We start from the raw sequence: 26,748 nt of genomic DNA, 5'->3' as shown, positions 1-26,748 counted from the left end.
TCAGAAAAAGGCGATAAGATTCATATGTCATCGTTACGACTGCGATTTATCACCCTTTTCTACTCTATCTTAATTGCAATTAACTCCACTCTATTCGCGTCACCAAATAGAGTCATTGATATCTTGCAAAGCATCGTTTCCTTCTCAGTTAAAGTATGAATGATTGATTGATATGTGGGGTTTAACGTTCCAAAACCACCATATGATTATGATAGACGCCGTATTGGAGGGCTCCGGAATTTTCGACCACCTGTGGTTCTTTAACGTGCACCCAAATCTGAGCACACGGGCCTACAACATTTCCGCCTCCATCGGAAATGCAGCCGCCGCATCCGGGATTTGATCCCGCGACCTGCGGGTCAGCAGCCGTACCTTAGCCACTAGACCACCACGGCGGGCACAGTTAAACTATCAAATAACAAGCAATACATAAACTTCACCCCACAGTCAACGACGACATGCTATCAGAACCTAAATTTGAGGCCTTAGTACTCTCGGACTAATAACTTCAAGTTCAGTTTTTTTCCCCGTTCCATCAAAGACTAGAATTCATTACCTGGTTTTCTTCGCTCATGCCCATCGCGGTGTTTTGTAGTCTGAATCCCTAACACATATGTGGGAAATAAGGTGATCTCTTTGCAAATGCCATTTCTTTGTTCCTTTTTCTATGTTCTGATCGTTTTGCCCCGATGTTCGCGCGATGTTATTATGTTATCTGTTTGCGTTATACGCATAGTTTTAAGTTATATTTTTGTGTATGTTTGTATAAACACTCCTGCCATAGCGCCATTACCATTGCAGTATGTGTAAATAAATAAATAAATAAATAAATAAATAAATAAATACTTAAGTAAATAGATAGGTTCTTGGAAGAAGCAATTAGGATATTCACACACGTCATATCAGCAGCCACAGCATTTGACCTGCTATTGAAGGCGAGAACAACAGCTATCAAGACGCAGGTGGGAACTTTTGCTTTCTCCATAGCACACAGTGCCCTCCTTCCTCACCGCGTAACAGGTCACCTCGCCTGTATGTAGGAAACTTTACTGTATGTAGCAAAGCCAGCAAAGATTCAAAGTAAATTTTCGTGGCCTCCCCCAAGCCGTGGAGGCCTTGGGCCCCCTTACATACAAACGTTCACGAGAGTGATGGTTTCAGAAACGAGGCAGAAGCTCTTCAATTAAAGCAATTACTCCGGGTACAGGCTAATAATATACCCGAGTAGTACACTAAAAGGAACTTTCATGATCACTCAGTTGATTGGACCACGGGCTGAAATGCTGCTAAAGATTTGGAGAACTGCTAATGGCTTAAAAATATCAGAAGAATCAATAGGTTCATGCAGTCTGGAAGCATTTTCCTCACAGGATATGAGTGAAAGGATGAAGAGAAAGGAATCTAGCACAACAAAATGGAAACCATCACATTGCAGTCACGTTGCTGACGCAGTGCACGAGTTTGCTTCATTCAAAAGATAGAGCGCATTGCCTATAAACACGCGAGAAATCAACACAACGGGGTGTAGTTTCAACTGATTGCTCTGTTAACTGCGTTGACCGCTGTCTTTCTTAACTGCGGCTAAAGGTATATGTTGCACATAGAGCAACACCTCTTCGGCATTCGTACTTCTCATATGAGTGCAGAGTGGGAGCTCTTCGTGTACGACTAGAGTTTAGAGACACATGTATGTACCGTGGCGACGACGTTGTTCAGCGGACGCACCCGCAAGCCTCATAAAGGCGCCTGAATTGCACTCCATAAAGTGCGCTTCATTGCTTGGAGTACCTGATGATCAGATGTAAAACACGAACGAGATTTTATTCGACGACGGCACGCACGTGTCTTGAAGGTAAGGAGGGAACAGCTGGAGCTTCCAGCAGTCCTGTACCAACCGACCGCCAACTCTAAGAATATACCTGGTAGTCTTCAATACGTGAACACTTTGATCTAGGTTATTGTTCCATTAATTTGTGTGCTTTTAGATATAAACGGTGTCAAGCAACGTTGGTTCAAAGTTACAAGCGTTGTACCCCAAAACAAAACACTTCCGATCACCTCATTTATCAGCTCTTAACGTCGAAACTGAAAACACGTTTTCAAGTTCCTTTTTTTCAAGGATAAGAAAAATATCTTATTTTTTCAGATAAAAGGAAACGGTCGTAAATTCTGCGAGAATCTCTTGTAATCTTTATGTAGCTCAAAAGAATAATCATTCGAATATATTTCGCCAAATAAAGGTAGATAGATAACTGTAGAAAATCAGCGGGCTATTTTCTAAAGCTCTTATTGCCCACCAATGCTAAAAAAAATTGCCCGCTGCTTCCCTTGGGGGAACACTGAGGAGGATGCGGAGCATATAATTGGTTAACGGGGTGTTAAAGTGCGACTTACTTGGGTCGATGGCTAAATTGGTTAACGTGGTTGTGAAATGGGGTGTTAAATTGCGACTTACTTGGGTCGATGGCTAAATTGGTTAACGTGGTTGTAGGAGGGGGTGTTAAATGAGTGAACACGTACACACGTATGCGAAAGGGCGGCGCTGGTCGAAGGGACGTCGATCATTGTGTTTGTGGATTCGTTGGAATTCGTTTCACCGCGACCATGGACGTCGACGCGCCGTACAAACCAACCGACGAGCGGCAACTGAGCGAGCGAGCGCCGACCTTGAGTATATATACAGCGCGACGGCGCATGCACTGTCAGCTGTCGAATGTTCGAGAAGGGGGAGAAGCGCAACGGCGCATGCGCGCGCGTCAGCTGCCGATGTTCTCGAAGCGCGACGGCGCATGCGCGCGCGTCAGCTGCCGATGTTCTCGAAGCGTGACGGCGCATGCGCGCTACATTATACAGCTAGCGAATGTTCGTGAAGAGGAGAAGCGCACGCGGTGTGTAGAGGAGGAAGGGTGCACAGATGGTGGAGGAGTGAAGCGCGCGCGGTGTGTAGAGGAGGAAGGGATGCACAGATGGTGGAAGAAGGAGGAGGAAGCTTGCGGACGGCGCCGCACTACAAGCCTCGAGTATTAGATGCTCCGCATCTAAAAGACACATTGGTGGACAGAACCGGATGACATCTGGGGTCTGTGTTTATAAACGATGAATCAGTGTTTTATTGTTAATCTGTGGAGTGTATATAGAGTTTTGACTTTTCTCTTTGAATGGCGTGTCTGTGTGCAACTTACATGCATAAAAGCCTCTCTTGTACTATTGCATATAGTAGTCTCAAGCGTTCAGAGTTTGTTCTCAATACACGCTCGTGATTAGTACCTAATAAAATATCCTGTGTGACTCGGGGAAGTGATATGTCGAATCTCTCTTGTTTTTGTTGTATTTTTTTTGCTTATGTGAAAGTTACATGTACAGTGCCTACTTCCTTGAAGCTTTGCATATAGTGTTCTCAAGGGCTATAAATTTTAGGGACGAAGCTTCTTAAAGCGGCACCCATTCGTTCCTCGTCGCGGACGTAGTGCGTAACCAGTCTTACGCTTTCACCTGCAAGGTTGTGCCGGTGGGAGATTTCTTGTGCGTTGTTGAACAATAAGAAATTCGCAGCGCGCCCGTTAACTGAAAGCCGAATTCTCCTGTCTCCCATTCCCCATTAGCAGCCATTGACATGTGCAATGAGCACTATTTGACAAGAAAGGGTTGCTACGTTATACTCACTGGTCGTAACCTCCTTGGTTTTATAAAGGTTTAGTGAGCGTTGGGTTGCAGTGCCATGAATATCGTGAACTAGTATATACCATGAACTCGAGGTGGTTAAAGGTAGGAAGTATACACGAAGCGCAAGCCGTAAGAAAGTGTGCGTGTGCCACCTCTCGTTTAGTCCTTGGAATTGCCGCTGAATGGCAGTGCTTCTATATGGAGAATATATGATGAAAAGATGCAAGATGGTGGTACTTGGAGTGTTGACTATAGATGGACAAACGGACACACAGACAGATGCATGGACGGACGGACGAATGGCTGCACGGTTGGATGGACGCATGGACGGATGCAGGGGCGGATACATGAACGAACGCACGGATGGACGCAGGGATGGACGCCGGGACGCATGAACCGACGCACGCACGGACGGGTGGAAGGACCTATGAACGGTCACACAGACGGATGCATGGACGGACGAATGCTTCGCCCCTCTCTCCATCATTCACCCCGTGGATATGTTGCCTTTTTTTTTCTACATAATATAATGGGTACTGATAACATACCATTGTTATCAGTACCCAATAAAAATCTCGGTGTGAATGCGCATATGAATCAGCAAGAATATAAATACATAGGAAAAAGGTGGGGGCGCAAACGGCCATAGAAGCCGGTCAACAATACGACTTCGGGCTTTCAATTATCACCACCGGTTGTAGTCTCCCGGCCAGTAGACATGGAGTCATTTTTCTTTCGGCACGTACGCCGATCGGCCGCGGTTGTGTCAAATGAACTCGGCGCGTCATCACTTTCAGTTCTGTGTTTCCGACCTCGCCAATCTTTCATAATCGTGATCGATTTGCCTGACGATGAGAGACTTGTGAATCCCCGAGATGCGATCGAAGGGTGCCACGCGCGGTTTTTCTGATGTAACGTACTCCGACCTCTGTTCTAGCTTCCACGAGGTGTTTCTTGCAAGTCTTCGCGCACCATACGGCAAAGCGGGATACCGTTAGGAAACCATTTTATATAAATTGATCAACTCCCATTTCATAGAAAAAATATGCCATTACGAAAGGCGTCACCTCTGCACGCCAGCCCTAAATGCTCCTGTGGAAGTGTTTCCAGAGAAAAGCGTATGTCGTACGGCTCATTGAATTTGTCTAGAAGGTGGTAACATCCGATGTACTCTTTTTGCATTGATCGCAAGAGTCTGGAGACTTTGCCGTCTCGTTATCCTCCATCTGCAAAGCCTATTTCGCCTACTGTTACGCGTAACAGTGGTGGAGGTCTTTCATTGGACGCATCATCATTCGTTATGTATGTACGACGTGCACGGCAATGATCACGCATGGGTACTTATCGCGATCCCCTTACGGGACGCGAGTCCGCAGTCGTCCATCACTGACACGTATGAATGGAGTCTAATGCGTCTTTTTTAGGAGTATCTGACGGGAGGCCTCTCAGTTTGTTTTATTTAAGAGTCAACGATCGTCGTCTTTCATGGTCGTGACTTAAGCTTAGTACATAACCGGGGCGCGTTCCATATGAAGAGCTACGAGACGGCTGAGGACCACGATCTTTAGTAACTTGTACTTCTCAGAAACGCCACGTGCCCATGCGTGAAAGCTAACGTCTATTGATTATAACCAAAAGAAACTCAAATAGCAACGACAGAACCGAAAGTAAATCACTCACTACGCTGCGAGAAAGTTGATGTCCTACGAAATTGCGCTCACGCCTATACATCCTCCACATGGCGCCGGATATCCAAGAAACTTTATCTGAAAACGCATTTGTATGACGGCCCTCCTCAGCAATCGAAAGTCGTAGGTGTGTCAGAATGACGGCCGATGCTTTCTTTTTTGGTCACCGGTGAACGCTGGCCACTTTTAACGGAGTCAGATGCTGTCTCAAGGCGGGAAAAATTAAGGATATCATAATGAGCGAGCTCAGTTTAGCCTGCGCTTATCGGTGGCATACAGTAAGACTGCCGGCAGCATACGGGCGGATTACCGTGTTTTTGTGGCTGAAAAATGTAGCATTCGCGAATCACGACTCATAATCTCTAGATAAGGCAGAGAGGTTAACCAAGCTTTGGCTTGTTCGGCTAGCCTACATTTGGGAAAGAGAAAAGGGGGAATAATAGAAAAAAAAAAGGATGGGGGAGAAAGATGAAGCGTAAGAAAGAGATGGACAAACAGTCAGCTTGAAACTACACAACACTGTTTCGCGTTGTTCGTTCACAAACGCTGGTGAAGTCCGGTGGTCCTCAAGAAGCACTAGGGCTTTTGTGGTCTTGCGCAAACATGGGCAACGAACCTGTCGCTCAGAAATTTAACATCGGTACATATTGCATCAGTTTCTCTTTATTTTCATAGAGGCCTTCGAGTTGGAGGTAATACATAATTTGCGAGGCTCCATTGAGCTGTTTTCAGGTGAGCTACAAATTTTGTTAGCCTAATATTGATAATTCTGGTTTAATGTGCCAAATCCACATTTAAAGAGTGAGAATGTATTAAAAGGCAGACAGGTCAGCCTGAGCTAGTTCGCTCTAGCCTGCCACTTCACACAGGAGATAAGGAAAGGGGAAAAGAAAGATGGATGAACTATGGTGATGGGGACAGGAAGAGGTGGTGCGTATATACAGTAGCCACTTAGCATAGCACCCTACAGCCTAGTATCTAGTCCGAAAAAAAAAAAAAGAGGAATGCCGAAGTAAGAGTCTCAAGACTTGTTTTCGCCACCTGGTGTTCTTGAGGGTGCATCTTAAGCTACGAACGCGGCTGTTAATCGCACATTGTCGCCCATGAATTGCGGCTGCCGAGGCTGACAGTCGAATCCACGCTCTTACACTTAGTAGCGCGACACCTAACCTACCATGGTGGGTAATATGTGTCAGCCTTTAAAAAAAACACCTCTTTATCTACTGAATATGGTGTTTGAAGCTCTTTTGCCTAAGGCCGCAAGCCGAAAAGATAAAAAGAAAGAAAAACGAACAGAGGAGGCTTGAGAAATCAGTAGGTCAGAAATGTGGTCAGAAAACCTGAACGGATGCGTGTTCTTGTTTATGTACATTATGACGTATTCCTTCTTCATTCACGCTTAATTTACTTGATTTACTCTGATTGACTTGACTATGGAGCCACTTGTTGTGGACATAGAGTTTCCTAAAGTTAACTAGAGGGCACTTTGGCGCTTCGATCGTTCAGCGACAATGGGAATTATGGGTAGTACACACATTTGTCTAGTCATCGTACTTGCGGGTGGCGAATCGTACTTGCGGCTTCGTTTATTGCTGGTTACGGTTTCTTGTTAAAGAAACGAACAAACCCTTTTGAACTTCGTGACCTGGTTTGAAAAGGTGAGCTTTAAAAAATAAGGTGGTGAAGCGCAACCACTGAACATTTGCCGATTTTTTGTTTCGTGAGAAAACAGCTCCAAGCCACACGAACACAATCGAAGCCAGAAGCAGGCCAGAAGTACGAAGATTAGACAAATGTGCGTAGTAACCATCATTCCCATGCTCGCTGAAGCGCCGTGCGTTGCAGCTCCCATAAACACTAGCGTCAGAGTTCCCTCTAGTGTATATTAGGAAACTCTATGGCTGTGGACATTTATAGGGTTGTCCATATCTACGCCGAACACTTCCTAAGTACAAAATTCACCGTAAAGGCTAATTTATAAGTACATATTTCAGAAAACTATAACTGCTTTTATTGGCACCGTAATTAAGCGCCAGACAACGGGCATTTTCATCCTCAGGCAAAATAAACATTCTAGTTTTTTTAAGAACGTCACCTATACTTAAACAAGTGCCCACCTTGGATCAGCTCGTTCCTGTACAGGAGTTTACATTGATGTCACCTTCACCACCTCCGTGCAACAGGTTTTAGGCGTGGTCGAACACACGTAAATCCTCATTAGTCTTACGGACCATTCAGTGTTCGACTTCACACATGAGGCAAATTTTGTTGTGTATTTGTGGGGCCACCTAGTAGCATGCCTATAGGGGCAAAAGAAGGGGAATCTTAGGGGCTCGTTTTTCACGAAATTATTGAAAACCGACCGACGACCAAGCTATCTAATGCGTAGGGAATGCATCGGTAGTAATTTTGACATAAACGGGAAGGAATTAAACTAGACGAAAAAATAGCTTCAGCCTGCTGGCACAACCTGGAACATTCGAATAAGGCGTCCGAGGCTTTACTAAGCAGAGCATCGGACGCGTTATTCGAAGGTTGCACGTTCGGGCCCTGCTAGCACGATGTTGTAAAACAAAATTAAATAGCCCAGAAATAAGTATTGGCTTGAAGCGCTGCCCTAATAGTTGTCGCATAACATGTTCACGTGTAAATTTATTGAGGTCTACGGGTCGAGGTCAGCTGCTCTAGTTCAGGCTGCCGCGCTTGGAGTTGGGTACACAAAGTGTAAGCGATCCAGTATTTCTGGTTAAACAACAGTGGTGCCACCTAAATTTCTTTAGCTTAGTCGCACGCCGATTAGTCCTTGTTCGTACCAGAAATGCTTAATCCGCCCAGGAAGAAAGACGGAATGAGCGACACGCACGCAAAGAGAAGAGCACAGTCACTGTGGCTGCACTTTTCGGGCCATTGATACCACCGTCAAATATGCAAGCGCCTCGCATGTGTGCCGAAAAATCTAAGTCACTACACGAAAGAGTTAGACGCAGCATTGAAGTGACTTGCGCGCTCTTTTGAAGCGCTGTTATAGCAGCACAGTCATCTAAGAGAACAAGGGTTTTTTTTTTTTTTTTGTCGGCGTAGCTCGTTGGATAGCACCGGTCTCACTCGCTCGAAACAAACGGTGCGTGCGGGTCTCTCATTTCGCGCGTAAATTGAGCAAAGGATGGTTAAAGCGATGCTCTTTGAGGTACCGCCTTCGCGAGAAACGGGGTCGTCACCTGGCTTCCGCTTTTTGTGCGTCACCACAGTAATCACCCCTGGGCACGAACATCATAGCGCCAAGTTCATCCTTTACCACTCCGTTGGGAGAGGGCAATGAAACCATGCACACACAAAAAACCGGGCACACACAAATATACACACACACACACGCACACACACAAACACACACACCGAGTTGAGCTCACGTGATGACCTCCTTTCAACTTATCCTTTCGTTGACCTTAGATTACCTTTGTTCGTCACGTCTTTTCATGTTCTCGTTTGCTTCTTGGCAAAAACCATCCTCGAGATGCCGGCCTTGTCGTGACGGCCTCTTTGGGAAATTCGGTTCTTAAAAGTGGGCCGACGTGGCTCTACCTCTTCCCGTGAAGAGCTCGGTCAAAAGTCACGAAAGGCATGACGCAGCTTAAAGCTCACAGACAGCCACATTTCTCGAACCCAAAAATCGATCACACGCAACTGTTCAGAAGCTGACCAGCAGCGGGTCATATTATTTTATTATTTTAAGCCTTCGATAAGCTGTGACAGCGTACTTTTCAGGATACATTTGTTCACTTCGCAGTGCATGCACACTTATACCTTAAAGCGCCCAAGTTCACGGGAGCCATTCACAAATAAAGCCTTGCTTCTGGGAACGCTTGCTCGGCTAATTTTCCGACAGACCGGGCAATTCGCTATTCTCTCTTGAAACGAAAGGCGACAGTGACTCAGTTTTGTTCAGCTAAATTCTTGAAAGGTTGTTTGTGTTTGTGCGCATGCTTTTACATGTCTGGTTGTGCTCGTGTACTTCTAAAATATGAAGGCTCCCTATATTCTCACTTGCGTGTAAATCTACGTGTGTGCATAAGTACGCTTGAGTATGAAGTGGAAGAACATTTAGAGTAGTCTGTACGGGCTTTTGTGTGCTATGTGAGTGCATGTCTGTATGTGTGCGTATTTACAGAGGTATGTGTGCGCGCAGTTATGTGTAGGAGTGTTGGATCTGTGCTTGTATATATGTGGTAGTTTTGCATTATGTTGAATAATAATAAGTACTTGGCTATTTTATAGGGTGCAGTATGTTTGTGTACGGAAGTGAAAGAATAATTCTACATAAAACTAATGGTTGACGCATGCAAGCGAGGCATTGATGTCTCTTACAGAAAAAAAAAATGGCAGCATATCCACGGAGTGAATGATGGGGAGTGGGGCGAAGCATTCTTCCGTCCATTCGTTCTTGCTTCCGTCCGTTCCTGCGTACGTCTCTGTAACCGTTCATGCGTCCATCCACCCGTCCGTGCGTGCGTCTATTCGTGCGTTCGTCCCTGCGTTCGTCCATGCATCCGCGCCTGCGTCCGTTCATGCGTCCATCCAGCATCTGTCTGTGTGTCTGTTCGTCCATCTATTCAGCACGCCAAGTACCACCATCTCGCATCTTTTCATCATATATTCTCCATATAGAAGCACCGCCATCCAGCGGACATTTCAAGGACTAAACGGGAAGTGGCACATGCACACTTTCTTACGGCTCCCGCTTCGGGTTTTCTTCTTACCTTTAACCACCTCGAGTTCATAGTATATACTAGTTCACTGTATTCATGGCTATGTGGCCCAACGCTCGCTAAACCTTTCTAAAACCAAGGAGGTTACACCCAGTGAGTATAACGCAGCAACCCTTTCTTGTCAGATCGTGCTCAATGTACATGCCAGTAGCTTCTAATGGGGATCGCAGCGTGCGCGTTACCTAAAGGCCGAATGCTCCTGTTTCTCATTCCCCCTTAGCAGCCATTAACATGTGCATTGAGCATTATCTTTTATTGTTCAACAATGCACAGAAGAAATCTCTCACCGGAACCACCTTGGAGGTCAAAATCGTAAGGACCGCTATTTCGGGTATGTGCCACTGGTGGTTACGTGCTACGAGGGACGCACAAGCCACGCGATAAGGAGCTTCGCCCCTAAAAGAGTTCGCCTATCTTTATACGAGTGCCGTTAGGTGATTTACTATACGTAACTTTTTCCATTATATTTTAAATTTTCTGCGCAATGTTGATGTCTTTTTTGTTAATATTTGCTTTTACGTTATGTCTTCTTCAAATAATACGCTTCATTTGCGAGTCAGCGCTCGTCCGTGTCTTGTCTATTCTCTTCCGCCATCGCCATTTTCGTGCTCTATCCGAGCACGCATTAGGTTAACGTGGTTGTGTCAAGCTATGTACGTTCCGGTTTGTACGTGTGCGTGCGTTGTGTGTATCATATTTCGTAACTGAATGTACACATCTGCGCAGTCTAAGGTACAAACTACTCGTCAGAACACCAGAGGAAGGAGTATTATATATCTAACAGCTTCACTTCTAAAGAGTGGCCGTCGCTTTTCTTCTCTCCTACAAAAGTTTGCGTGCTGTCTCTTGCCCCTAGGCATGCTCGTGGGAAAAGCAACACATCAGACTACAGACTATATTGATAACGGCATAATGAGCATAAAAAAGTGATGCACGGCTGCATTACGATCGGCTCGGTTTTTCAGCATTCGTCAACTGTCTTTTTCGATTTTAGAATAATCGCGATCCGTCATAAAATGTCAACATGTGCGCTGGTTGAGACTCATTGAGGAGGATCTTCAGAAAGAAGCAAGAAACCAAGATCATTCCATAACAAAAGCGCACGACCACGAGATTCACCACAGCCACCGCATACCTTGCGCTGGCGCTTCAAGAAATAAAGAAGGACTCCAACCATCCTGCTGCACGCGACGAGGTGGCAATGGACGAAAACATTGGTTTTCCTTGTGGAACCACCACTGTCTTTAATAAATGCCGTTGAAAGTATAAAGCAAACTTCTATTTGCATGCGGGCTGTTAGGCAACATGAACACAAAGATGACCTCGCCCGCTTATCCAAGCACTTCCAAACCGAGTATTTTTTGTAACAGCAGTTTCATGCTGCTTGTACGCTACATAGAAAAAGAATTTGAACGCTTACATGAGAAAACTATGAAAGCATAGAACACACTGCCGCATATACACTGCAGGCTGACGCTTATGGCACGAGTTCCGGGTTGTCACTCGTGTTATATAGACTGCAAAACATGAAGAGGCCTTGATGACAGTCGATCAAGCTATTTCTTACACTATGTAAACGAAAGTTAGCTAGACGAAGGAGTGGTATTGAGCGTTTCCAGTTGTACCTGTTTGGTGGAAGCAAAAATGCCCGTGTACTTACATTTTAGTGCACGTTAAAGAACCCCAGGTGGTCAAAATTTCCGAAAACATACACTATGGCATCTCTCATGCTCATATGGTGGTAGTGGGACGTTAGGCCCCCAGAAACATTTTATTTTTTACGTGTCTAAATATGACTGTCATCGGCAGACAATGGGGTGTTCTGTTGTGCATGTCAATCATCTTAAAACATCAAATGCATCCGTCATTATAATACCTTAGTTTTCCGACGTAAAACACCACAAATTATAAAACACCCAATATCCCAATGATTTCCTACCATCGATATAAACAGCTATCTTATACCCCTCTCTCACTCATTCGGATTGCGCCAACGCAAATCACACTCATCGCCAAATCACGCACAGCTACAAGTTCCTTTTCTCTCACATGTGACTTCAATATCAGTGCAGTGTCTAATCCTTAGTTGCGCCTTGTGCTTTGGTCGCACTTGAAAAGTGTAGCGTTGCGAGCTGACTTTATACTTCATAGAAGGTGTGCGTGCGAAAGGAGCATCACAGCGAATCTGGGACAATGCACTGAAGTTGGAGATTTCAAAATTTACGGTCACTACCTCCCGTATGCTACTTTCTTGGACTTCCTCCCCCTTTCACAATCGGTAAACTGTCCTATATAGTTCGCAGGAACCCCGCTGCTTTAGCGCTAATTGGCGCCATCCCTTTTCTTCTCTCTCTCTCACTCATTCTCCGAACTCTTGAGAAAGGTGGAACAAAGCACCCTCTCGGTGTCTGTGGCCCACTCATGTCCAAACAGCGGTGAGCACACGTGTGAAGCACCTCTTGGCCCGAAACCCGTACTCTGTTGCTTTGGATCAACTTCAGGAAGAGCGTCCCGTCACGCCAACAAAACCTGCACGCTCCCGAGCGACGGAGGTGTCACGCGACACCTTATAGGTGCGCGGGCACGCGTCGAGTTTCGGCGACCTAAGCTCGGACCGCAGTGCGTCCGCTGGCTTCGGCCGCAGCGAACCATGCTGTGCAGCGTGTTGATCTGGATCTTTCTCAGCGGTAGCATTGGCCACGTTGCTCGTGCCGGACACGAATTCAACGCGACCATAGTGAGCATCTTCCTCCAAAGCTCAGAACTGACGTTTGATTCTGACGTCGTCATTCCGGCCATTGCGATGGCCGTCGATGGCGTGTCCAGGTTGTACCAGAACATCAAGTTTGAGCTCGTCGTGCGAAACAGCTCAAGGTGAGTGACATTATGGCGTCGAGAACTTGTTCAAACGCGGTATTCAGAAATCAGCTGAAAATTGTGAAACTTTTGATGAACTTCGCCAATAACTTAGAGAACCATAACATCAAGCACGATCAGCTGACCCAAAAATCTGGGGCCATAATGGTCGCATTGACCTGGAGGCGAAATGCTAGAAGATTTAGTTTCACGTTGAAGAACTTCAGAAGGACGAAACTTCCACAGTCCTTCACTATGGAGACCTCTCACAATCATATAGTGGTTTAGGGAAGCAAAACCACATCACTTAGTAAAAGCAAGCATGTAATTTACTTTTGCTCTCTTTTTTCCGCACCGGCAGCTTTGTTTAGCACTTGAACAGTAGTGTCCCACCTTTTAATGCCAAATATTTCGCTTCGTGTCTCCTCAACTGAACCATAAGTGTCATGGCGTTTGATGTGTACGTTGGGGAATGACTTCCTGAACTGAAAGGCCTGGTTGGTAGTAGCTGAGAAGCCCATTCCACTGCGGAATAGCTAGCCTGTTCGCCTTAATAAATGATCTCAGGAGATGAACGGCTAACGATACCACAATCTTCTCCGGTATAATTCAAAAACAACTTGAGTGCACCTGAAATGTAATCTTTTGTAGTTAATGTCGACAGATGGCATTTATTGCTTTCATCGGCAGTTTCAATTGCATTCCCACAGTTCTTAAGATATTGTTTATGGAAGCGAACCAGTTTAACTGTCGCGGTCACAGCATCGTTGATTGATTGATTGATTTGTGGAGTTTAACGTCCCAAAACCACCATATGATTATGTGAGACGCCGTAGTGGAGGGCTCCGGCAATTTTGACCACCTGGGGTTCTTTAACGTGCACCCAAATCTGAGCACACGGGCCTACAGGTCGCAGCATCGTATACAGGGGTTTCTGCTGCAGACCTATTTCGCATGAGGCGCATGCTGCCTCATAACCGTGGAGGGCTAAGTAATTATCGTGGTCTCGTTCCAACCATACTCAACTCGTACCCCGTCGACGCAATATTAGGAAACTTTAAAACAGCGTACCACAAACCTTTACGTGGCGCTCGCTGCCACTGCGCATGCGTCGTAACGCGAACCGCCGTTCGCGTTTGCGGCCTACCCACAAATAATAAGAAATAGCAGGTGGCGGCCTGCAAGCCGTGCAAAGCCCCTTTGCCGTGAGGGAGCGTGTTGCGAGCGTGCGTCAGCGTTTGCGGGGCGAAACGCTATTCGAAAACTCGTATGGCGCCCATACGCAAACGCTACTCCCGTAACGCCTGCTAAAGTTATTCGAAAACTCTCTATTGGCTCGCACGTTTAAGATTATTTAGCGGCCACATCTACGGCGAAATGACGCTGATGTAGCAAGCAAGTGCGCATACCAGGTGTGATACCAATACGTTATGATTTTTTTGCGTAAGCTACGTGTAACTAAATCGAATGTGATGAACAAAAGCCTGTCACAGTAGCCCTTTGTTGCTTTTTTTGTATTTTTCATATTGAAAGCCTGTGCTTAGGCATTGTGCTACGTGTTGGTATAATAAGCATACAACTTTGCTTTATGCGTGAAGTCTAGCACTGAGCAGTAGAACGGTGCCTGTATCCAGTAATCAGATTCGGGTTGCCGCCTTTTAGAATAACATATCTTAGCTATAGTTCATACACAAGGTAAACAAAGATATTGATTCATTGTGATAGCTATTCTTGATATGTGCTCTTCTATATGCGAGAAGTGCCTTTTTTTCTTCTTGCTCCCACATTGGTGGCGTAACCTAGTCATGTACTTTCTTTCTTTTGTTTTCATTACTGTGTAACACTGATCATTCAGGTACTTTCATGACCTGTTGTATAAGTAATGCTTCTGGTATAGCGTGGTATTAGGTGACCTAGCTTGTTTTCTGATCCTGGCCAGCGATGACGAAAATGAATGCCTAACTAAATGAAGTTTGGGTCACCTCCTGTTGTCTCCTATACTGTTATGATTTGCTGCAAAGGATGAAGCCTCACCGACTACTGGCATGGTGCTCCGCTGGCTCAACATTATTGCAACATGTTTACCAGGCGAATCGTGATTCCACTGACTCCTAAGGAGTGTCGAATTCAGGGGCACCAAACTTCACAAATAGAGTGCTTACCAAACCGCCTTTTGAGTATACTTCCAAAGTTAAGCACAGCCCCGGCACGCCCACTACCAGGTTTTGAGTAGATAGCCGTGCACCTCTGCGAAGCCATTACACACCTGAACATACTTCGGAAAATTTTAGGTTTTAAATAGCGTCTGTGTATATATACGATAGCAATAGCAGCCGTGCGGGTAATTTTACACGGGTAGAAGCACTTTAAACGCACAGTGCTGCTCAATTTACAAAATTCTGAAGGCGACCATAATCCTAGACCTAGCTATGTCGTTGTATGACTGAAGTTTAATGATTGACGTATAACTACTCATTCTGACATCTTATGCACGCTCACCTTAAGTAAAGTTATGATCCGATATAATATCCACGCAACACAACTCCCAAGTGTCATTGATTTCTATATTTATAAAATATTTTCTTGTTGTTTTTAAAACTTTAAGCAAGATCTCGACCAGACACGCATGCAAGAGAACCAAAAGAGTCACTAAGTGCTTGTACCACTAAAAACTCACCGATGGCTGTCTCATGTCGTCATCACGGTTTATCATGAGTGGATATGCGCCACGAAAATTGGATAAATCTCAAGACTCACCACCGGTAAATGCTATGCAAATTATGAGTTCAAGACTCCTCGTTACTGCTTAAAACATTGTTTGACCTACAGCAGTGGTGTCAGAATCCCCGAAGAAACTTACGAAGGCGGTCAAGTTTCTGATTTAAAACCAGAGAAAGCAAACGTGTCAGCTATTGGAAGCACCACCTCAAACATATCAGCAAAGTGATGTTACGTTAGTTGACCGGCTGTAAAGAACAAAGATTTTGCCGTGCGAAACACCGGCGCACACTGTTATGCTTGTCCCAAGGCTGCCGATGAAGACCACCTTTCAAATCATGAAATATAACCTGACCCACCAGTTTTTGTCTGTTCGCCTACCCCCTCATGTGATGTCTCATGTGGCTTCTTTGAGGTATTATGCATAAATGAATAAAAAGAATAAAATCCCAGGATTTCACGTTAGCGGAGCTCAAACACCGTTCCTTACATGCCCCCTTCGCAGCATTTTTTTTATATTAGGTGCGCCTACTGTGTCTAACAGGACTTGCACAGAACACCGGGCCGGAGCGCTGGCGGCAGAGGTGTACTACACCCAGGGAGCGACCGCTTTCGTCGGTCCCGGTTGCAGCGCCGCGCTGGACCACGTGGGTCGCATGGCCGCCTTCTGGAACGTGGCCGCGTACACGGCAGGAGGTCTGGACGACGCCTTCACGCGCAAGAACATCTATTCGACTCTGACACGGCTCAGTTTCTCGCTGGACCGTATTGGCTCCTTTCTGGTGGCTGTCTTGCGCGAGTTCGACTGGCACCACATCGCCTTTTTTGTGGACGAAAGCAGCCTCCAAGAAGTGCTCACTATGAAGAGGTAGGTGATGCTACTATGTGACTGTCCTTCCTTCCTTCCTTCCTTCCTTCCTTCCTTCCTCCCTTCCTTTCTTCCTTCCTTCCTCCCTTCCTTTCTTCCTTTCTTCCTTTCTTCCTTTCTTCCTTTCTTTCTTTCTTTCTTTCTTTCTTTCTTTCTTCCTTTCTTTCTTTCTTTCTTTCTTTCTTTCTTTCTTCCTTTCTTCCTTTCTTCCTTCCTTCCTTCCTTCCTTCCTTCCTTCCTTTCTTTCTTTCTTTCTTCCTTTCTTCCTTTCTCTCTCTCTCTCTTTTTTCGTTGTTTCTTTTTTATTTATTTTTTAATCCTGAGCATTTCTCTTTCTGGGGGAAAAAATGGTTCTGATTGGTGGCGGGCGTGGCGTTAGGGAGCGCCTACGCAGCTGGCATCGTAACTAATAAATCACGTTCTGGCACCGGTGGCGGAACGTGAGGTCATGAGTTCTCAATCAGGCAATACTGAAACGTGGTTACCTGGAATTACAAGTGAGATCAACACTAAGTCACTGGTCTTAGGCAAGGTTCAGTTTGCCATATGAGAAACGAATATCATAAACATATGCAAGTAGTAATCCCTATACTGACCCTGAAACGTTGACCAGCTATGACAAAACTTTCTTCCTATCATTCTTTCTATGATAGTAACGCGCTAGAAAGAGGCAGTAGATTAACATTGCGGCAGTAACTGCTGCAGTTACTAAACTTGTACTATCTTTTTACAAGAGTGACGGGTAAAAAAAATGACACTGGCATCGGGACCTAGTGACTGGTGCTAATTTTCACACCAGAAATCTATACTCGCATCGCAGGTCAGTGAACATCACATTTCCATAGTTATCTGATGTAGTAACCGTTTCGAGGTCGGAGAAATGTATATAGCACTATTTCGCTGAAGAAAGTTTGTTTGCTGCCTGAAGCTAGGTGATATTTCTCGTGGTTAATATTATTCGGACCCTCATTTATATTATTCTCCATAAAGCAATGAAAGGGTAACATTGTTGTTCCGAGGAAGATTATCATGCTCGGCTAATTGCTAATTCTTAATTTCAGCAAGATATTGTATGCGGCAAACTGGCAAGCCTTTGAAATTATTTGCAATAAAACATTCATTTTTACATGCTGAAGAAAATGTTACACAAGCGAACCGTGCTCAAGCAGATGGCGATGCTGGTAGGTAACAAGAGCGTATCATTGTAGTAATGAATTTGCATAGAAAATGAGAATATCATACACAGCCCGATTTCTCTATGCTGCGCTGTAAAAGAGGTTGGACCCTGTCACTTGATTCCCGTACCTGAGTAAAACGGGCACTTCTAATGAAGATCAGGGACAGTCCGCAATATGCTTTGTTCTGTTCTCTTTTGCTGTGGAGAGGTTGAGGTACATATTGCCTCAGCTACTCATATCAATAGGTTCTGCAGTGAAGAAAATAAAAGAATAATACTGAGCGGTACACAAAAAATGAACACTCAGCAAAAAAAAGAACATAATAGGACACTAAAACTAAATACAAAATCATGCCAATGTAGGGTCTGCTTGCAGCAGTTCCCGCTGTCATGAAATCTTCACACGCACACCTTTCTGTATCTACTCTTAGTATATGCACTAACACTTGCTAGTTTGTTCCTAAGTTTTTCTGTCATTCGCGTACTTTACACACTCCAATAGAATATGGTGAACATTTTCTTCTCCATGACCATGACAATAGCATTTCGGGGAGTCGGAGCGATGTATTTTGTTCAGGAAGCTGTTTGTGTATGTTCCAGTCGAAGTCTGTGGATTATCGTTTCTAAGTGTCGTGGTAGATCTGCCGCTATTGAAAATTTTCTGCGCGGATCAACTTTATAAAGTACTGATTTCTTTGATTTAGGGCTATTATACCATTTCTACATATAACAATGATTAGCTCCTTGCGTTCTAAAATGTCGAATATCCGCCCAAGGCATTGAGATCACGAAATCCCGTCCTTCGTTCAATGCTTTCTTGGCGAGGTTGTCTGCCTCTTCATTTCCCTTTATTCCAATGTGACTGGGTATCCATTGGAATACAATGTCATGACTTTGCTCTGGGGCATATTCCACAGTTTCAGTAATACATTGTGTTATTTCACCATTTTTTGCTACTCCGCAATCATTTTCTTGATCGCTACTACAATGGACGCTCTTACGTGGCCTAAACTGATGCTGATCGACTCTGGCGCAGACAACTGATGCGCAGATTACGATTGTCATAACCTTGATCGGGCATGATCACTATTAGAATCAGAAAACCTGGACTGCAATTCGTGGTGTTGACGAAGGTCCGTCGAGGTGGTACAGTGGTTATGGTGCGCGGCTGTTGACCAGAAGGTCGCAGGTTTCATCGCGGCCACACTTCCCTTGAGGTGAAATAATTGCCCGCGTACTGTGCCATGTCAGTGCACGCTAAACACCAGATGGTCAAAATACCCGGAGCCCTTCACTAGGGCGAGTATCATAATCATATTGGGCTCTTATGGGGTAAAACTCTAGATATTCAGAAGCACTGATAGTTGGGCGAGTTTTTGAGGGTTCATAATTATCAAACGGCACTACGAAAGGATGATCAGCACAGACGATGAAGAACGCGGGAAGGCGGCGCCTGTATTTGGGTATTCTTTCTCGTCTGCGTTTAGAATCCTTTCGTTGCGCCGTTTCATAATCGTGAATCGCAAATACTATTTTGAGGTTAATGAAGACATTGAAGACAACTTAGGTTTAACCGTACTATACGTGACATCTCACAGTTTGAAACCATGTGCGTATGCGCGGTGAAACTGCTATGCACGCGAATGAGGTAGTTGTCCGGTCTGTTTCTTTCCCTCCTTCATAATTTTCCGCCCCTTGCCTCATCCTCGCGTTTAGGGCAGCAGACTGGGCCCAACCTCGTTACCCTCCTCGCCTTTCCTTAGTCTTTCTCTCTCTGTATCTCTCAAAAGTGTAGCAACACCTCTTCCAGGACATAGCTAAAGCAGACCGTCCCTGATCGCAATTAAAACCTAAAGTGTAATACCGCGTGAGGACATCACCGCATCGTGAGCAATGCCTTCAGTCGGTTCTTAAGAACCTCTTCCCAGGATGCAAATGAAGTTCATCAGTCTGTCTTTGACTTCGGTATTTCGTCATTTTTTTTTTGAAGAGCACTCTTTCTCAACCACACCTGTTGTTTCTTCGACTGCGCAGCATCGAGGAAGCCATGAAGCGAGTGCCCCAGTACGAGCTTCTGCCCGAACGGTACTACTTCACGCGGAATGACCCGGCCGAGTCCATCGTGAAGCGTCTACGCGTGGCACGGGACCGCGCCAGAGGTGAGACCAAGCTTTAACGCGACGGCGTTACAGAGCTCGTCTCGCAGAAATCCCACCGTCGGCGTCGGCCCCGTTGGTGGTGAGCGAAAAATCGTCCGTGGGCGAAAAAGCAAGTTACAGAGATTGCCGCGGGAGGCCGCTACTTGTCCACGCGTGCGCGCTCGATCACACTGAAGAATCTGCGCATTCGAAGCAAAAAAAAAGTGCTCAAGGTCACGAGGGGCGGGTAACGTAGTTTCTTTGACCCTGCCACCCCTCCCTGCTTAGCTTCCAGCGCTTTCGTCGGGACGAGAGAAGCGATAATGCAATTGCGGCATGCGACAAACCTTTGTAACTCCACTCGCACTAGACCAATTCTTAAAATTTTTGTGGCGTTGAATTCGTGAGACAATAAGCTCTTCTAGCGAGTTCATTCCATGGTTACTTGAAAAAGTGTTTCAGGGCCCCTTTAACGCACTTTGTCCGACAGGTGTCACGACGAAAACAAGCCCGTTCGGTGATTTGTAGGTGCATTTGGGAGGCCTCAAACTAGGTCGAAAAAGGCCGGGATAGGTCAGCCATCGTTGCTAAAAACACACAGGATCTTTCAAACAGCTCTAAAAATGGACAACTATGTTCATCTAGCGGAAAACATATGCCTTTCCAGAGGCGCTGATCAAGCAAACAGCAAATGCTAGATAATGTTCTGCTGTCTGTGAGGCATTGTGAGTCTCTTTATGGCCTCCGAGATGGTGAGCGCGCGGCGTGTGTCTTGAAGGCCATGCGACTCTTGCTTTAGATAAAAACCTGTACGTACCGTTTGCGCGCGCACGCTGGCTCAATCTACTGTGTGCGTGTATATGTGCATGCGTGTATGTGTGCATGCGTGTATGTGTATGTAACAAGGCATATTAAACAGTATGCACTTAGCGGTTGAAGGGTTCACTGGGCCGGATTTCGCTATCGCGTTAAACTTTTAAAGGCGAAACTTATAGGTCCCCCACTTTTTGCACATCTTATCTCTCATAACCGCATCGTACTTTATAAGGGCTCGTCACCAGCGCACAGCTATACACTCAAAAGTAACAGGGGGAAGAAGAAAGAGTACATTCGGGGGTGGAGGGGTTAGCATGGTCGCGAATTTCTTCAAATACTTTGAAGTCGAGTTCTCTGGGACTCTATGAACGATGTTTCTTCTTGCCACACTGCGTCTTTGTCGTATTTCTACTATACTTCGCTAAGAAGTCAACGGCGATTCCCAAAAAAAAACCTAATTGAAGCGGTGCTCAGAATTTCAAATAAAAAATGTGAAGCCGTATTATTGCCTTTTCTGGAAAGTTACGTAATTGCTCCATATGCAATTTAATACTTCTGAATATTTTTCACGGTAATTCCTTAGGAATGGACCCGGAGCCCATGTTGATTCCTCTACTAAAGGAAGCAAAAACACTCGTAAATTAGACTAATAAAATCTGCCGTTTACACGCGCAATGTTATTTAGGAAAGAGAAGGTGACCAACATTCTACACATGTTTGGCGAGCACGCCCGCGTCAGCTTCGCAGCCCCGAGGGCCGAAATATTAAAAGTATGCGCAACTCATACGAGTCCAACCGGATTGATTGATTAATATCTGGGGTTTAACGTCCGAAAACCATCTGATTGTGAGAGATGCCGAAGTGGAAGGCTCCGGAAATTTCGACCACCTGGGGTTCTGCACCCAAATCTGAGCACACGGGCCTACAGAATTTCCCCCTCTATCGAAAATGCAGCCGCCACAGCCAGGATTCCACCTCGTAACCTGTGTATCAGTAGCCGACAGCCTTAGCCAATAGACCACCGCGGTGGAACCATAGTCCAACCGTAGAGAACGAGGCAAAAAACTTTTTCGTTGTTGACGTTCCGTAATAACTCCCTATCGCTAAAGCCTCTGTACGAGAACGTTCCTTAACAGGATGCTTTCGACTTCCCGGGGACCGTTGACGTGTGCCACGTTAGAGTGCGGGGCGAAATCTCGCTTCGCGGGGCACGGCAGCTTTGCTGCATTATCGATGGCGCGCGCTGCCATGTCGACGCGTTGTCTTCATTATTTTGTAAACAGGTGCTCCGCTGTGACGTGCTGCCTCAGGGGGTTCGAGAGCATCGCTGCCACGATGGAGCGAAGTTCTCGCGTACGCAACGCATTTAAGCATTGCAAACGCAAACGCAAATCTCGCATCGAAGCGGGCGGCGTAACTGCGGCGGGGGTATTTAAGAGCGTGGACAAAACAAGAGTGGCGCAAGAATGCACAACGAGGGATTAGTTGCATGAATTTTATAGTACCAATGTGCGTGCACTTAGTGTGGGAGTGGTGGTAGGTGGCGTGCGTGTTGTGTGCTACTCTATAGGCGCTTTCTAGGCAGGTGTGCACGAGGATTTAGTAAAGAGCCTTCGCGTATTCAGGACGTCGAAATAGAACTCAGTACAGAAGCATCGTGTTTTGTAGGGTGTCACAAGAAAAGGGTCGACTGAGATTAGGACGCAAGCCGTATGTTTATTTCAAATAGTTAGGGTCTTACTACATTTATCGGAGGAAGACGAAGTGATTCGTTTGCGGAACACACCTTGCTCGTCTTTGTGCTTTTCTGAATTTTTCGCCGCAGTTGTGTGGTCTATCGCCCCATATATCGTAGTGATGGATGTTCAACCTCACGGGGCACCGTCCGAGTCCGGTTCGACCACGGGGACTGCTTCGAGGAAGCGAGGAAACGCGTCGAGTGAGAGTGAGGACACTGAGCTGTACTCCGCATCAAGCGACGAGTCCTCGGACGACGGCTTCCAACCCGTCCTGTACCACAAGGCTAAACGACGGTTCGTCAATGCATCTTCGGCATCAAGCACGACCATCGTGAAAACTGCCCCTAAGCGATGGCCTCACTCTATCCTATTTTGTGCCGCTGAAGGCTACCGACAGTCTACGCGGGCTGAACAGGCAAGCGCTCTCTGTGTATCTCGAGAATATTACGCCAAATCAGATCAAAGAAGTACGTCTATACGCAAGAAGGAACATCTTGGCAGTCGATGCGCTGAACCCACGTGCGCTAAACGCGCTTCAGAAAGTAACGCAACTGTGTAACATCAATGTAAAGTCTATAATACCAGCTGATGGCACCACTTCAACAGGAGTCATTTATGACATCGACACTGAAATTCCAAACTCGAATCTCTCAGTGCTAATAAAACCGGCAAATGAAGATAACGTCATTGTGAATGCCAGCCGCCTTTGTAACACACATTGTGTGATAATTAGGTTCAAAGGGGACTGTCTCCTCTCCCATGTGAAGGTTGGCCACTTTCGTCACCAGGTCCGACCATTTATTCCAAAACCTATGCGATGTCGGAAGTGCCAGAAGATCGGCCTTGTGCAGGGAGCGTGCAGGAACTCCGAAGTGTGCCCCTGATGCTCAGAACCACACACCGAGGACAAATGCAACGCAACCATACTAAAGTGCCCTAATTGTCATGGTGCCCACAGTGCATCTTCCAAAGACTGTCCACGCATAACGAAGGAGTCTACTATTCTTAGACAAATGGTGCGAGACAGCTCTACCCACAAAGAGGCCGCGCAAAAAGTCCGGCGAAGACGACGACGTCACCGTAGAAGATCTTCGCGAAGAACACAGTCAACTACAAGAAGTAAGTCAACGCATCTAGGAACGGCGCCCACTGCAGGGTACACCGCGGCGAACGCAGACGATGGAAGAGAAAAACAAGTTTATCTCTCTCTACTGAAGAGTGGCCGCCACTTACGCGCACGCAACTTGTGGAAGAACCGCATCAGAAGCCGCATTCGTCACAGCAAGCTGCGACAACGGAGGAGCAGCGGAACTTGGATAAGCAAGTGATTGCTTTTCTACGACCCATAATTATTGCCATTCGCACGGTGTTAAACAACATGCGCACAACGTCAGCCAGAAGTGCACTTCAAGTACTGGACGCTCTGAGTCCAGTACTGGCGGCTCTTGAGTAGATAATGGCCCACCAGCCACTGTCTTTCAGTGGAGATGTAAAAAAAAACAACAATTTTTCAGTGGAATGCACGGGGACTGAAATCACGCATTGCAGATTTTCATCGGCTCATTTCCACCAATATGTTTCCCGTCATCGTCATCTGCGAGCCAAACTTATCGAGCGCTATCAGACTCTCCGGATACGAATCATTTATGTCGGCTTGTTATAGTGGAAACAGCAAGGTCCTGCTGTTTATTCGACGTGACCTGACCTACATTCTTCGGTCTGTACCACCTGACAACAATAACCAATATATATGCTGAACAGTGAAGAAAAAGGGTCTTATTTTCACTGTTGTCGGTGCATACCTGTCACCATCAAGTAGATTTGACCACAGAAGACTAGGACACATCCTATCATCCACTCCTGGCCCATGGTTGATCATCGGAGACTTCAACGCCCACCATACGCTATGGGGGAGCCTGAAGATCAGCGCAAAGGGTAGAAGTCTGATAACGTTTGCTTCAGACAACGAGCAGTGCTTGTTAAATGATGGCAGCCCAACATTTTTACGTGGCCCTGGATACAGCAGTTGCCTTGACTTGGCTTTTGTTTTTCGAGGTCTCGTCAGATGTTCCAGAAGGTTTGCGGACATAGAAACACATGGGATCAACCACATTCCCACATATGTCAAGATCAGAGGATTATCACCTTGCAAGGTACGCGAAACTATCCAAAGAGTGGACTGGACCAAGTTTGAATCTCTCATGGAAGAACGCTGTCAAGAGAACACCTCATGAGACTTAGAAGAGGTGATCAAGTCCACAGTGCAAGACAGAGTGTGCACCCTCACATGCTCTTCGAGAGTAACCAAATTTGATGTGGAATTAGAACGACTTCGGGCTCTCCGACGGCGTGCGGAACGAAGGTACCGACGCACGAAAGCAATCGACGATTTACGAATCGCTAGACGTCATCAGAAGAAGATACAACGCCACATAGACAAGCTAGAGTCACAACGTTGGGCAGCCTTCTGCGCGTCGTTAGATCCTCGCAAGCCTTTATCACACTTGTGGAGGACAATAAGAGGGCTCCGGACAGCTCCCATTCAGCGGTCTCTATTCAAGGCTCTAGCCCTCTCTCAACAGAGATCGGAGGTCGGCGTGGCAGAAGAGTTCTGTGCCAACTTATCTGGTCAACTCGCAGTTCCCAACATCTCCACGCTCTCACGTGGTGGCACAACATCACACGATCACCACATGGACCAATTTTTTTCTATTAATGAGCTTAAAGCAGCACTGGCTTTGTGTAGACGGACATCAGCACCCGGGCCTGATGGAATATCATACAGAGCACTGTGTCACCTTAGTGAATGTGCGAGGAGTACCCTCATCGAGATATACCATGATTCGTGGCGAGAGGGCACCCTCCCAGTTAACTGGAAGACCAGCCGTTTGGTTCCATTACTGAAGCCTGGCAAGTCACCATTGGTGCTCACATCATACCGCCCGATTGCACTGGCTAGTTGCTTGGGCAAAGTGATGGAGAGGATGGTACTTGGACGGCTAAAATGGTTACTGGAGCATCACAACATCTACCCAGACGCTATGACGGGATTTCGCCGTGGTCGGTCATCAATTGATAGCGTCATAGACCTGGTCAGCTACGTGCAACACGAAAAAGGCTGTGAGCGTCTATGCGCTTCTTTATTTCTTGATGTTAAAGGGGCGTACGATAACGTCACCCATGAAGCTGTCCTCACCGCTCTCAAGGAGGTAGAAGTGGGTGGTCAGATGTTTCAGTGGTGTCACGAACCGAGCGCTCAAAAAAGTGCGCGCCGCCAAATTCTCGTGACGAAGTGCCGAGAGGTCAACGATAAAAAAAAGAGAAAACAAGCACCCAAAGACTCCCCGGGCGCGCGCCTTTCTCCTCTCGGAAGCGTAGGTTCGCCGACGAACCTCCTCACCCCACATCGGCGCACGAGCAAGCCCTCGAATGTTCTAGATGGAAAGGGGCGGGGTGTTGCCGGGTTGCGTCATCCGTCGCTGACGGCCTTCGAACCGTCTCGCCCTTTCCCCAGCCTTCGCTGCGCATCGCGCCGACGAAATGATGAGAACTTTTTGGAATTGCGCGCGGAAGGTATTTAACCGAGCAGCGGAGATGAGAGATGAGGGGAAGACGGAAGTTAGCGCCAGAGCACGTAGGGATTCCGCCGTGTAGTCGGCGAAGGTTTTGTCCGTAGGGACAAAGCAGGAGAAGAAGAGGATTGCCACCTGAGGGGTGAAGGCTCGAGCTACAGGCAAGAGCGTGTGTCTACCGCTATAGAGCGAAGACGCGTGGCAACAGCTGCGTGTGTGAAGCCGACGTGTTTCCGGCGAAGAAGGTTGAAGCTTGGAGAGTGGCCAAGTGAAGACGCGAGGTTTCCTAGAAGAGAAACTTCGGGGGCAGTCGAGGTTTCCTGGAAAAGAAACTTCGGGGGCAGCGGAACGACAACAATGCTGGACTTTGAGTGAGTGATTCTCGGAAGAGTATCATCCAGACTTTTGTTCCAAGTACTTTGGACGGAATAGGTCTTCTATCTCTTTAGTCTTCAAGTGTCTTGGTTATTCAATGCATGTGACTGCATTGTAGTGCGTATTGTTGTCTGTGTCCATTGTTTCGAGTGTGGCTGATTCTACTGTGTAGTACATTGTTTGATTGGTGACATATTGTACTCAACTATTGTGGAGTGTGCATGCTTGTGTATTCTTTTTGATCTGCCATTATTGAGAATATAATTTTGTTTTGTTTATCAACTATCGACTCTGGCTTGTTCTTTGGGCCACAGCCGGCATCCGCTGGCACACCAAATAGGACCACTTCTAAATTGTCCACACTTTCGTGATGCG

The 26,748-nt window shown here is 46.3% G+C and overlaps 1 protein-coding gene and 1 long non-coding RNA gene across 2 annotated transcripts in view; one reads left to right on the top strand and one right to left on the bottom strand.

Moving 5' to 3' along the window:
* The window catches only part of LOC142814593 (uncharacterized), a 208,591-nt gene that overhangs the window by 64,205 nt on the left and 117,638 nt on the right, over positions 1-26,748 (bottom strand). The gene's annotated exons all lie outside the window — the stretch shown is intronic.
* The window catches only part of LOC142813998 (atrial natriuretic peptide receptor 1-like), a 50,223-nt gene continuing 36,239 nt past the window's right edge, over positions 12,765-26,748 (top strand). Inside the window, exons 1-3 of the mRNA XM_075891958.1 lie at positions 12,765-12,988; positions 16,233-16,556; positions 19,768-19,892. Coding sequence (XP_075748073.1) covers positions 12,765-12,988; positions 16,233-16,556; positions 19,768-19,892 — 673 coding nt within the window. The remainder of the gene's footprint in view (positions 12,989-16,232; positions 16,557-19,767; positions 19,893-26,748) is intronic.

This window comes from Rhipicephalus microplus, chromosome 4, assembly GCF_043290135.1.
Source record: "Rhipicephalus microplus isolate Deutch F79 chromosome 4, USDA_Rmic, whole genome shotgun sequence".
NCBI lineage: Eukaryota > Metazoa > Arthropoda > Arachnida > Ixodida > Ixodidae > Rhipicephalus > Rhipicephalus microplus.
Note: the sequence above shows the minus strand (reverse complement) of the source record. Positions and strands in the feature narration are given on the sequence as shown.